Here is a 14,468-nt window from a genome sequence, read left to right as displayed (position 1 = left end):
GCGAGCGAGACTACCGTGATCGCGGTACTTTGTGCAGTGCCTTAAGGGATCTCAAAGATCCGTTCCGCCATGTCGGTCCGTCATCATCGGCCCCATGCTAGGCGTCGTTCGCGATCGTGCTCCGGTACCCACCTTGCGACGTCGTTTGAAAATCACCGGTCGTTGGGAAAATCGCCAGATGGGTACGCAGCTTAAAGAGAACCTGTACTGAGTAAAAATATTTAAAATAAACACATGAGGTAACTTCAAGTGAACATTACAGAGTTACCTTGCCATCAGTTCCTCTCAGAAGCTCACCATTTTCTTCTGACAATAATCCCATCCAGTTCTGACAATATTTTGTCAGATCTGAAATATATCAGTTGCTGTCAGTAAAATATCAGTTGCTGTCAGTTATAGCTGAGAGGACAACTGATGTACCAGGTAATGTCCATGTTTCTCTATGGCTCAAGTGGGCGATGTTACAGTTTAACTGTGTGCTGACCAGAAAGCTGTTATGGGGTAATGGCTATTTTCAAAATGGAGGACGGAAAATTCCCTTGATCATAGTGAACAAATAGGACGCGGGACAGGAGAAAGACACTGAGGAGTAGACTACATGGAAGGTAAGTATGACTTGTGTGTGCTTATTTTGACTTTTATTTTCAGTACAGGTTTTCTTTAAAGAGAAACTCCGCCCAAGAACTGAACTTCATCCCAATCAGTAGTTGATACCTCATTTTACAGGAGAAATCGATTCCTTTTCTCAAACAGACAACCAGGGGGCGCTGTATAGCTGATATTGTGGTGAAACCCCTCCCACAAAGAAATTCTGAGGACGTGCTCTTGGCAGTTTCCTGTCTGTGAACCCTGTTGCATTGTGGGAAATAGCTGTTTACAGCTGTTTCCAACTGCCAAAACAGCAAGCAGCAGCTACATCACCTGCCAGCAGTAAAAATGTCACCATGTGATAAATATCAGAATGTAAATCAGGGGGAGGAAAGATTTTACAATGGGCAAACACTGACTAAATAATGTATACATAATTATTGTAAAAATGAAGCACCTTTTTTATTACATTATTTTCACTGGAGTTCCTCTTTAAGTAGGAGAAGCCTTCTGTTACATTACCATTACTGTTGCCAGGAAACTGGTGCAAAAGAAGAGACCATCACACAGCCATCCCTAAACAGGAGAGGGGCCCACAACACCATTTATCATTCACTTACACGGCTGTGTAATTATCCTTACCTAGACCTTTTTTAACCTCCTTAGCGGTAACCCCGTGTGTGACACGGGGTAAGCCGCCGGAGGGTGCCGCTCAGGCCCTGCTGGGCCGATTTACATGATTTTTTTTTTTGCTGGACGCAGCTAGCACTTTGCTAGCTGCGCCAGCACCCCGATCGCCACCGCCCCGCGTCCGATCGCCGCTATCCGGTGCGGCGTGCGCCCCCCCCCCCTTAGAACCCGTGCGCTGCCTGGCCAATCAATGCCAGGCAGCGCCGAGAGGTGGATCGGGACTCCCAATGACGTCCCGACGTCGCTGACGCCGGTGACGTCATCCCGCCCCGTCGCCATGGCGACGGGGAAGCCCTCCAGGAAATCCCATTCTTTGAACGGGATTTCCTGATCGGAGATCGCCGAAGGGCTCGCTACATGATTTAAAAAATAAATAAATAAAAAAAAACTGCTGCGCTTCCCCCTGGCGGAATTTTTCATACCGCCAGGGGGGGTTAAACAATACACACCTTCAGCCAGGCACTTCAACAATTAACTTCTGCATAATCAGTGTCAATTATTGAAACATTTGGCTGGAGTCGGTGGATTATGTGTACTTTTAAGTGTACAGGAACCTCCTTTAAAGGGAAGGTCCAAGCAAAATAAAAAAATGAGTTTCACTTACCTGGGGCTTCTACCAGCCCCCTGCAGCCATCCTGTGCCCTCGTAGTCACTCACTGCTGCTCCAGTCCCCCGCCACCAGCTAGTTCTGCTTCTACCAGCCCCCTGCACCCATCCTGTGCCCTCGTAGTCACTCACTGCTGCTCCAGTCCCCCGCCGCCAGCTAGTTCTGCTTCTACCAGCCCCCTGCAGCCATCCTGTGCCCTCATAGTCACTCACTGCTGCTCCAGTCCCCCTCCACCAGCTAGTTCTGCTTCTACCAGCCCCCTGCAGCCATCCTGTGCCCTCATAGTCACTCACTGCTGCTCCAGGCCCCCGCCACCAGCTAGTTTTGCTTCTACCAGCCCCATGCAGCCATCCTGTGCCCTCGTAGTCACTGCTGCTCCAGTCCCCCGCCACCAGCTAGTTCTGCTTCTACTAGCCCCCTGCAGCCATCCTGTGCCCTCATAGTCACTCACTGCTGCTCCAGGCCCCCGCCACCAGCTAGTTTTGCTTCTAGCAGCCCCATGCAGCCATCCTGTGCCCTCGTAGTCACTCACTGCTGCTCCAGTCCCCCGCCACCAGCTAGTTCTGCTTCTACCAGCCCCATGCAGCCATCCTGTGCCCTCGTAGTCACTCACTGCTGCTCCAGTCCCCCGCCACCAGCTAGTTCTGCTTCTACCAGCCCCATGCAGCCATCCTGTGCCCTCGTAGTCACTCACTGCTGCTCCAGTCCCCCGCTGGCAGCTAGTTCTGCTTCTACCAGCCCCCTGCAGCCATCCTGTGCCCTCGTAGTCACTCACTGCTGCCCCAGTCCCCCTCCACCAGCTAGTTCTGCTTCTACCAGCCCCCTGCAGCCATCCTGTGCCCTCAGTCACTCACTGCTGCTCCAGTCCCCCGCCACCAGCTAGTTCTGCTTCTACCAGCCCCCTGCAGCCATCCTGTGCCCTCGCAGCCACTCACTAATCCTCTGGTCCCCGCTGCCAGCTAGTTCTGCTTCTACCAGCCCCATGCAGCCATCCTGTGCCCTCGTAGTCACTCACTGCTGCTCCAGTCCCCCGCCACCAGCTAGTTCTGCTTCTACCAGCCCCATGCAGCCATCCTGTGCCCTCGTAGTCACTCACTGCTGCTCCAGTCCCCCGCCACCAGCTAGTTCTGCTTCTACCAGCCCCATGCAGCCATCCTGTGCCCTCGTAGTCACTCACTGCTGCTCCAGTCCCCCGCTGGCAGCTAGTTCTGCTTCTACCAGCCCCCTGCAGCCATCCTGTGCCCTCGTAGTCACTCACTGCTGCCCCAGTCCCCCTCCACCAGCTAGTTCTGCTTCTACCAGCCCCCTGCAGCCATCCTGTGCCCTCATAGTCACTCACTGCTGCTCCAGTCCCCCGCCACCAGCTAGTTCTGCTTCTACCAGCCCCCTGCAGCCATCCTGTGCCCTCGCAGCCACTCACTAATCCTCTGGTCCCCGCTGCCAGCTAGTTCTGCTTCTACCAGCCCCATGCAGCCATCCTGTGCCCTCGTAGTCACTCACTGCTGCTCCAGTCCCCCGCCACCAGCTAGTTCTGCTTCTACCAGCCCCATGCAGTCATCCTGTGCCCTCGTAGTCACTCACTGCTGGTCCAGTCCCCCGCCACCAGCTAGTTCTGCTTCTGCCAGCCCCATGCAGCCATCCTGTGCCCTCGTAGTCACTCACTGCTGCTCCAGTCCCCCGCCACCAGCTAGTTCTGCTTCTACCAACCCCCTGCAGCCATCCTGTGCCCTCGTAGTCACTCACTGCTGCTCCAGTCCCCCGCCACCAGCTAGCTCTGCTTCTACCAGCCCCATGCAGCCATCCTGTGCCCTTGTAGTCACCAGGGCTGTGGAGTCGGTCCAAAAATCCACCGACTCCGACTCCTCAGTTTAGGATTCCACCGACTCCGACTCCTCTAATTTGCATATTACAATTTTGTTGATTAAAAGTATGTAACACGAAATTCGTCTCTTAACTGCCAACGCTTAGGAATTTTACAAGACAACTGAAGTGAGGATATGTAGACTACTATATTTATTCCCTTTAGACTAAAACTAGTCCTTGGTAAGAGTACTTGTAAAAGGTACAAACCGGAACAAAGAACATCTATCAGGCCCTAGGCAATGTAAGTGTGGGTACATGTAAGAATGATGTGCAGGTACTCTGCAGGGGAATAAGGAGATTGTAAACAGACAACACCTCTGTGTTCAATGTGGACAGCATTCTCAGTGGATTCCCTGCTGCTCTGTGGGGAGTGCATATGTAGAGTATAGTACTACTGTGTAACAAAGTAAACCTGAGACAGATGAAATTAAAGTTTTATACATACCTGGGGTAACCTCCAGCCCCCTTCAGGCTAATCAGTCCCTCGTTGTCCTCCTCCACCACCTGGATCTTCTGCTATAAGTCCAGGTACTTGAGCCAGTCAGGCATAGTGCGCATGCACACACTCCGCCGCCAGGAGCATACTACACCTGTGCAGCACTATTGCGCAGGTGCAGAATGTTCCTGGCTGTGGGAGCGGCATGCGGCCGGACAGCGCTGACTGGCTGAATTACCAGGACTCATAGCAGAAGATCCGGGTGGTGGAGGACAGCGAGGGACTGATTAGCCTGAAGGGGGCTGGAGGAAGCCCCAGGTATGTATAAAACTTTACTTTTCATCCGTCTCAGTTACCCTTTAATTTGTAGTCACCAAACCAAATTTTAATAACATATCACATTATTTGATTTCATCAGCAAAGGGAGTGCATACATTTGCATAAATCAGCATCAATGCAGAATTATTTCCATCTCGTTGACCATCTCTATTAGTGACACAGCTACACATCAGGCTTTATTCTTACAGCATAGATGTTATTTAGTATATATAAGAGATTCCTGTGTACACATCATACATACAGTCACAATCAGATATGTATATCTGACCTTAAAAATACGGGGACTGCTTTATTGAAGCAGCACAAGTAACTAATTTTGACTGGTTTATTTCATTTTTGTGGACTAAGCACAGCTATTACTGTATATATACTGTATATATACATTATTTTAATGACTATTATCTGAGAAATAGAACATTTTATCATATTTTCTATTTTAATTACAGTTACAAATTCATTAGGAGTCGGTGCATTTTTTCCCGACTCCGACTCCAGGCACCCAAAATTTCCCGACTCCATGACTCCGACTCCACAGCCCTGGTAGTCACTCACTGCTGCTCCAGTCCCCCGCTGGCAGCTTGCCAACCTCTGAGGTCGGGGGCCGCCTTGCGTACATTTTTACGCATTCCCGCTAGTGCAGGAACATTAACACATACATTTTTTACGCGTTAGTGGTTTATTGCGTAAAAAACTCTGAGGTCGGCATGCTGCCAGCGGGGGACTGGAGCAGCAGTGAGTGACTACTAGGGCACAGGATGGCTGCATGGGGCTGGTAGATGCAGAACTAGCTGGTGGCTGGGGACTGGAGCAGCAGCGAGTGACTACGAGGGCACAGGATGGCTGCATGGGGCTGGTAGAAGCAGAACTAGCTGGTGGCGGGGGACCGGAGCAGCAGTGAGTGACTACGAGGGCACAGGATGGCTGCATGGGGCTGGTAGATGCAGAACTAGCTGGTGGCAGGGGACTGGAGCAGCAGTGAGTGACTACGAGGGCACAGGATGGCTGCAGGGGGCTGGTAGAAGCAGAACTAGCTGGCGGAGGGGGACTGGAGCAGCAGTGAGTGACTGCGAGGGCACAGGATGGCTGCAGGGGGCTGGTAGAAGCAGAACTAGCTGGCGGCGGGGGACCAGGGCAGCAGTGAGTGACTACGAGGGCACAGGATGGCTGCATGGGGCTGGTAGAAGCAGAACTAGCTGGCGGAGGGGGACTGGAGCAGCAGTGAGTGACTACGAGGGCACAGAATGGCTGCATGGGGCTGGTAGAAGCAGAACTAGCTGGCGGAGGGGGACTGGAGCAGCAGTGAGTGACTACGAGGGCACAGGATGGCTGCATGGGGCTGGTAGAAGCAGAACTAGCTGGTGGCGGGGGACTGGAGCAGCAGTGAGTGACTGCGAGGGCACAGGATGGCTGCATGGGGCTGGTAGAAGCAGAACTAGCTGGCGGAGGGGGACTGGAGCAGCAGTGAGTGACTACGAGGGCACAGGATGGCTGCAGGGGGCTGGTAGAAGCAGAACTAGCTGGTGGCGGGGGACTGGAGCAGCAGTGAGTGACTAGGAGAGCACAGGATGGCTGCATGGGGCTGGTAGAAGCAGAACTAGCTGGTGGAGGGGGACTGGAGCAGCAGTGAGTGACTACGAGGGCACAGGATGGCTGCATGGGGCTGGTAGAAGCAGAACTAGCTGGTGGCAGGGGACTGGAGCAGCAGTGAGTGACTACGAGGGCACAGGATGGCTGCATGGGGCTGGTAGAAGCAGAACTAGCTGGTGGCGGGGGACTGGAGCAGCAGTGAGTGACTAGGAGAGCACAGGATGGCTGCATGGGGCTGGTAGAAGCAGAACTAGCTGGTGGCGGGGGACTGGAGCAGCAGTGAGTGACTACGAGGGCACAGGATGGCTGCATGGGGCTGGTAGAAGCAGAACTAGCTGGCGGCGGGGGACTGGAGCAGCAGTGAGTGACTACGAGGGCACAGGATGGCTGCATGGGGCTGGTAGAAGCAGAACTAGCTGGCAGCGGGGGACTGGAGCAGCAGTGAGCGACTACGAGGGCACAGGATGGCTGCATGGGGCTGGTAGAAGCAGAACTAGCTGGTGGCGGGGGACTGGAGCAGCAGTGAGTGACTACGAGGGCACAGGATGGCTGCATGGGGCTGGTAGAAGCAGAACTAGCTGGTGGCGGGGGACTGGAGCAGCAGTGAGTGACTACGAGGGCACAGGATGGCTGCATGGGGCTGGTAGAAGCAGAACTAGCTGGTGGAGGGGGACTGGAGCAGCAGTGAGTGACTACGAGGGCACAGGATGGCTGCAGGGGGCTGGTAGAAGCCCCAGGTAAGTGAAACTCATTTTTCTATTTTGCTTGGACCTTCCCTTTAACTCCTTAGAACTTTTGAAGTTACCTTCGTAGAGCAATAAAAATCTATCACACAAAAGGTGTAATTGACATTTTGTTTTTGTGTGCTTAGTTCCCTTTAAGGTGAGTTAAAATTTGCCTAGAATTGTACAGGAAGATTACATTGGCAGCCTATCAAACCCCGGGTGTCGTACATATTCAGAGGCTTTGAGTCATATTTCAGAAGTAATCCTGTTGTTTGTGTGTTCCGTACATCTCTATTCGCCTGTTCCCCGCACACCTTTCTTGTCCCAGCAGGATCGCATTCGCTTGCGTCTGAATTTTATTTATAAACTGCTGGGATTCGGTTGGTAATATTTGGAAAGCGGATTACGCAATCTCATGTCAGAAAGACAAACTGGCACAGCGCTGGCATTCTTCTGCGAGCTTTGCAGGGTAGGGTTCCTAATTCTACAGGGCTTACATTACAAAACAACTATTGTACCAGGCATAAATACACTATGAAAAAACATAACACAAAACACATTACTTATAGTGATGACAAGGATTACGCAAAAGAGAGCCTCCAAAAACCCAAAACAGTCCTCCAGGTAAGTGTCAAAACACAAAGGAAAGAACAAAAACCTTCGAGCTCAGAGGCTGTTCGAATGTATAAGAATTTCCGTGCGTTTTTGTGAAATTGAGTTCGTCGCTCATCTAATGTATTTCAACGGCGTTGCATTTTTTCTTCTTGATTCTGTGGTTTAGAATCGCACAGCAGTTCTCTACTTTTTGTGTGCAATCGTGTTTAATGTAAGTCATCGGCAACGCAGAAAAATAGCGATTTGTGCAAAAAAAAAAAAAAAAATCACATGGAATTTTAAAGTTAAAAAGTCCTTTGGTTATAAATATAAAACATGTAATGCTCTGTTTTGGTTATGCAATAATTGGCAAGTGTCAGGGTTACTCACCTGCTCCCCATATAAATAATTATACGTCAAACTCCGCCCACCCCCCTCGGCAAAACTGTCATGGCATGGTTTTAGCTTTAGAGGGGCGCTATGGCAAACAGACAAATAAGAAGTACGTTTTTTCCAGAGTAAAAAGACATAAATCACTTTTCTCCTATGTTGCTGTCACTTACAGTAGGCAGTAGAAATCTGACAGAAGCTACAGGTTTTGGACTAGTCCATCTCTTCATAGGGGATTCTCAGCAAGGTTTTTTATTCTTTGTAAAGATATTCCCCAAAAAGGATTCAAACAATGATGCTGGCCAGCTTCCCTGCTCGCTACAGTTTTTGGCAGTTGTACAGAGCAACTGCCATTTACTAAGTGCTTTTGAAAATAAATATATCCCTGAGAATCCCCTATGGAGAGATGGACTAGTCCAAAGTCTGTCGCTTCTGTCAGATTTCTACTACCTACTGTAACAGAGGTTTACAATACATATTTTATATTTTACAACCTTGGTCCTCTTAATTAGTTTATTAAAAAAAAAAAACCTGATTGGCCCTAAAAAGTCACAAACAGATTCCTGCATGTGAAAAATTTGAAACAGTAAACTATTGGACAAGACAGGCCATTCATCTCTCACATGTTAAGCTGAATGCGTGACTTGTTTTTAAAATCAAAACATAAAACAGCATTGTTTGTTGATGAAAAACTGTGCTGAAGGCCCCCATGGCTATTGCAGACCTGTAATTATTTAACCTCCTTAGCAGTAAGTAGCGGTAACCCCGAGCTGAACTCGTGGTAGCTGCTGGGAGGTCTATGCAGAGCAATGCGCGCAGCGGGCGTTTCAACTCACCTCACAGGGGATCCCAACGGCCGCCATTCTTCTCCCTTTACACCCAGGCTCTGCTTCCCCCTGGTTAGATCACTGTCTGTCGTCATGGTGACAGCCGGCAATCTCACTACAGGGTTGCAGCGCCACCCGGAGGACGGAGGGAGAACTGCAGCACTGGATTCCAGGGAGGTGAGCGAGTGATGGGCTGCTGCAGAGCTCCCTAGCAGCATGATGGTTTTAGGATCTAAAAGCATGCAAAAAAAATTGCATGGCTGTTAGACCCTAAAATCTGGAAAGTATCATAACGCCAAGGGGGTTAAAGGCAAAAAAATACTTAATTCAGGAGAGGGAAGTCTCTGTATGATAAAGAGGCTTCCCTTGTCCTCATACATCATCCTGTTCCAGCATGGGCGATGCCCCTGCCGTGTCCCACCAGAGTGCGCCAACAGGGTCATATACAAAGATCTGCCCCTCTACACCCTGCATGCCCCTCGCCTAGTGACGTATCCCCCGCCGGGCAGGAAGTATGTCACTATGTATGCCTCATTCCTGTCATTCCGAAGAACTTTTTAAGAAGTATGCGTCGCCCATTTCCAGATACAAACCCAATCGCAATCTCAGATCTGCATACGATCTTCTGTTGTCCTCCCTCTAGAATCACCTCCTCACATTCACGTTTACAAGATTTTGCACGCGCTTCACCTCTTCTCTGGAATCCCCTCCCACAACACATCCGTCACTCGCCAACCTTTGTTACTTTTAAACGCTCTCTAAAAACTCATTTGTTCCGACAAGCATATGCGCTACCCTAGGCCACTTCCCTTTGTCCTAAGACCAAATTGCACTCCTACTAGGTATCCTAAAACACACTGCCTCTATATATTTTATCGTATACTACCCCTCCTCTTGTCCCTCCATTCCCTTTAGATTGTAAGCTGGCAAGGGCAGGGCTCTCTCCCCCTTTTGTGTCTTGGAAATCATTATACATTTTATTTATCATATTATTTTTATCACTGTCATTACCACTTCTGTATTTTGTATTCTGTATCATTCTTTGTATTTTGTCACTAATTATGTATATCGTATATTAGTGTACACCATTGTCTGTATTAGTATGTACCTCGTGTTTGTTTCTCACTTTGTACGGCGCCACGGAATATGTTGGCGCTTTATAAATCAATAATAATAATAATTGCTTCCGCCACTGCGGAAGTCCAGCGGTAACGCGCAGTTGACTTTGCGGAAGCACTTCCTGCACAATGCGACGCGGTATGTCTGCTAGACCTCACTGTCTTGCTGCTGCGTTACCCTGCAGGAAAAAAGGGTAACGCAAGGCAGACTTATAATGTGTAAAAGGGGTCTTCTAGATAAATGACTTTCCCCTGCAGATAATAAACCTCTATAAATACAACAACAACAAAAAAAAGTTTATTTTTGCATTTCCGATTCCCAAGACTAGACAGGGAACGCCATTATAAGAGTCCGGCATAACATGATTCTGTTAAGCAGTTTAGCCAATGGAAGAACGCACTCCCGGGAATATTCTGACCCACAGCAAATATTTTCATGATTATTTAATGGAACTTCTACTCCTTCCTTTGTGAATCAGCCCAGCAGATAAGGGATATTATTGGATATATTTCTGTCTTTTCCATGTAATAAGGAAACAACCAAACTATCTGATGTGGTTAAACATAAATAAAACCGCATTTTACCCGTGAAATCCATTCCAGATTGCCAAGGGAACCACGGCGAATGTACAAGCCAAGCAGATGCTACTTATTGACCTGTAAAATGTAAGTATTTAATATTGTAAGGAAAGGGTCGTACAAAATATCCAGATCATTATGGGGGGGGGGGGGGGGGTAACAGACTTGGCAGTTAAATTACAACTCCATATAAAAGGGGTCTCCCTGCATAAATATTTAAAGCATTAATAGTGATTACTACTGCGCAGGCACAGAACACTAGCGCCGCGGGAGAGCGAGGGGGGGGGGGGGGGGGGAGGTCAGACGGACTGCGCTTACTTGGGGAAATACCATAGCGGCGGATCCAGGTGGCGGAGGAGGACGGCGAAGGACCAATCAGCCTAAATGGGGCTGGAGGAAGCCCCAGGTATGTACTGTATAAAGCTTTTACTTAACTTTCACTCATCTAAGGGCCCTTTTCCACTAACAATCGCTAATCACAAATGCCAGCGATTGCGATTCTTTTTTTTTTACAGGATTGTGATTTTACAAAGGCAATGCACATGCATAGCAAAATCGATCCAGAAAGCAGCTGCGCTTTGTGAAAAATCGCGGTAGTGGAAAATACCTACTGCGATTCTTATGTTATTTAGCAAGCCCTAGCGATTTAAAAAATGCTAGTGTTTTGCTATTCAGCATCGTAATCACCTGCAGTGGAAAAGGGCCCTCAGGGACCCTTTAAAAGCCTCCAGGGTTGAAACTGTCTTGATTTGGTGTGGCAAGTATTTCCAAAGGGTAGGGGCAGCATGACAGACGGCTCTGGGTATAAAGGTTTGGAGTTTGATTTTGGGGGTGTTCCAGTTATTTGATCCTGCTGATCTGAGATTGTTAGAGGCGTGACGCAGTACAGTCTAGCAGCGCAGGAACATTGCAAACGCACCGCAAGTGTGTCCTATACCTGACGGATCACGCCGGAATCAAAGTCGTGATAAATAGATTAAAAATGATAGAAACGACAGGTGGATAGAGCGGCGATCTCACCGCAGCATGATCGCGTTTCGGCCCAAATCCCCAAGGTTGCTGGACCTGAAAATAACAATGAATAAAACTGCTTATGTTTTCCAATACTCATTTATAGATTATTTAGTCAGTGTTTGCCCGTTGTAAAATATTCCCTCTCCCTGATTTACATTCTGACATTTATCACTTGTGGTGACATCTTTAGTTCTGCCAGGTGATCTGTACGGAATGTTTGTTACTGAGAGTTCTATGCACAGAGGGAGATACTGCTTGCTTGGCATTTGGAAACAGCTGTTATTTCCCACAATGCAACAACGGGAAACTGTCAGGACCATAGTTATGACATCACACTGTGGGCGGGGTTTCACCACAATATCAGCCATATAGACCCTTCCTATTTCACAAAAGGAATAGATTTCTCATGGGAAAGGGGGTATCAGCTACTGATTGGGATGAATTTCAATCCTGGGTTACAGTTTTTTAAGCTGTTTTTGAAATGTAAGCTTGAAAGAGAACCAGAGGTGGGTTTGAAGAATGTGATCTGCATACAGAGGCTGGATCTGCCTATACAGCCCAGCCTCTGTTGCTATCCCAAACCCCCCTAAGGTCCCCCTGCACTCTGCAATCCCTCATAAATCACAGCCACGCTGCTGACAAACAGCTTGTCAGAGCTGGCTGTGTTTATCTCTATAGTGTCAGTCTGCTGCTCTCCCCGCCTCCTGCAGAACTCCGGTCCCCGCCTGCATACCTTCCCTCCCTGCTGATTGGAGGGAAGGGACGGGGGCAGAGACCGGAGCTATGCAGGAGGCGGGGGAGCAGCTGAGACTGACACTACAGATGTAAACACAGCCTCACAGCACGGCTGTGATTTATGAGGGATTGCAGAGTGCAGGGGGACTGGGATAGCAACAGAGGCTGGGCTGTATAGGCAGATCCAGCCTCTGTATGCAGATAACATTCTTTAATCCCACCTCGGGTTCTCTTTGAAGGTTGGTTTGAAAACATACAGAGTTAACCTGTTTGGATTGATTTTTGAACAAGACCTGGGCGCAAATGCAATAAACCTTATCTCCAGTTTTTTCCTAAGTGTTAATTTTTCCTCTTTTGTTTAAAATAACTTTTCAACACTTTGCAATAAAAAAAAACACCCAAAAATAGGTGGAAAGGTACTGCCAAGACTATTTTAAGTATTTTCTAGCTTGCTCGTGGCTTAAGAATGTGAAAACCTCACTTAGGAGAAAACTCAGGAGAAAAAGTTAAAGAGAATCCGTTGAATCAGTAGCTGATACCCCCTTTCCCATGAGAAATCTATTCCTTTTCTCAAACAGACCATCAGGGGGCGCAGTATGGCTGATAGTGTGGTGTAACCCCTCCCACAGTGTGATGTCAGGACCAAGGTCCTGACAGTTTCCTGTCTGTGAACCTTATTGCATTGTGGGAAATAACAGCTGTTTCCAACTGCCAATAAAATCAAGCAGCATCTCCTTCCACTGACATCACCTGCCAACAGTACAAATGTCACCATGTGATAAATGTCAGAATGTAAATCAGGGAGAGGAAAGATTTTACAATGGGCAAACACTGACTAAATCATTTATACATAATTACTGTAAAAATGAAGCACTTTTTTATCACATTATTTTCACTGGAGTTCCTCTTTAGTCGCATATGGGCCCTGGACATTTACTACAATGCCACCCTCACCTGTGCGATCCGTGGCTCTATAGCCACATACAGTGGCCACACACCTGCAGCACATGTGACACTGAGCTCATTCTGCACTCATTGTGTTCCGCAGACTGGCAGGCACGGCCGACTGTAAACTGTCAGGAAGATAACAGAGATCAGCTTTGTTGGATTTTTCCGCAATAAACAATTCTTCTTTGGCACACAGATCCGTGCAACGCACAACTGTGCAGAACACAAACACAATGTTTCTTTCCCATCAGTAGTGTCACTCCCTCCCCGCCCCCCTGTACAGGCGGTGCCACTGTGACCTCAGCGTGAACCCTCAGGGGGCGGAGCTTCTGTAATCAGGCGGGAAACTCACCGCTTTCAGGATGCTGACGGCCTCTTTGCTCAGCCAGACCGGGTAGAGCACGTCGTCGTGGAGGATGGATTCAAACAGGTCGTCCTCATTGTCAGCCTCGAAGGGAGGCTGCCCGGCCATCATCTCGTACATCAGGACGCCCAACGCCCACCAGTCCACCGAGGGGCCGTATTCCAATTCCTGTAAGATCTGGCAAGACAAAAATTTTACAGGCAATTAAAGCATTTGAAATACTTTATTGACGTGGTTTATCATGGTTACCTTTAATTTTATTATAGAGATATAATTTCACTGCTTTTTATTTCACTTAACACTACTCAAAATCCACTAAGGCATTCATGCAGAGGAACAAGTACAACGTTCTGGAATGGCCATCTCAGTCCCCAGACCTGAATATAATTGAAAATCTGTGGTGTGAGGTAAAGAGAGCTGTCCATGCTCGGAAGCCATCAAACCTGAATGAACTAGAGATGTTTTGTGAAGAGTAATGGTACTAAATACCTTCAACCAGAATCCAGACTCTCATTGGAACCTACAGGAAGCGTTTAGAGGCTGTAATTTCTGCAAAAGGAGGATCTGCTAAATATTGATTTCATTTCTTTTTTGTGGTGCCCAAATTTATGCACCTGCCTAATTTTGTTTAAAGGGACTCCGAGCAGTGCAGAAACTATGGAAAGATGCATATCATTTTAAAGCTCTCTTTCTCCTCTTGCCAATGATATATTAACCACCGCCCTACGCCTTTTAGTTTTCACTATTTTCGCGATTGAAATTGCCGCGACCGCGATTTCAATCGCGAAAATAAAGAAAACTAAAAGGCGTAGAGCGACGATTTAGGTGTCGCCAGAAAGAGGAGAAAGAGAGCTTTAAAATGATATCCATCTTTCCATAGTTACTTGTATTACACAGGACGACACTTTCCCCAGTGTCAGCAGCTCCATTTAGCAGAAAAAGTCGGCCTATGTAACTATGGAAAGATGGATATCATTTTAAAGCTCTCTTTCTCCTCTTTCTGGCGACACCTAAATCGTTGCCCTACGCCTTTTAGTTTTCTTTATTTTCGCGATTGAAATCCC

The 14,468-nt window shown here is 48.2% G+C and overlaps 1 protein-coding gene across 1 annotated transcript in view; it reads right to left on the bottom strand.

Moving 5' to 3' along the window:
• PRKCE (protein kinase C epsilon) overlaps positions 1–14,468 on the bottom strand; it is a 484,799-nt gene that overhangs the window by 33,366 nt on the left and 436,965 nt on the right. The window contains 1 exon segment of the mRNA XM_068233034.1: positions 13,393–13,581. Coding sequence (XP_068089135.1) covers positions 13,393–13,581 — 189 coding nt within the window.

The sequence above is a fragment of the Hyperolius riggenbachi genome, chromosome 4 (assembly GCF_040937935.1).
Source record: "Hyperolius riggenbachi isolate aHypRig1 chromosome 4, aHypRig1.pri, whole genome shotgun sequence".
Taxonomy (NCBI): domain Eukaryota; kingdom Metazoa; phylum Chordata; class Amphibia; order Anura; family Hyperoliidae; genus Hyperolius; species Hyperolius riggenbachi.
This window is presented reverse-complemented; position numbering and strand designations above follow the sequence as displayed.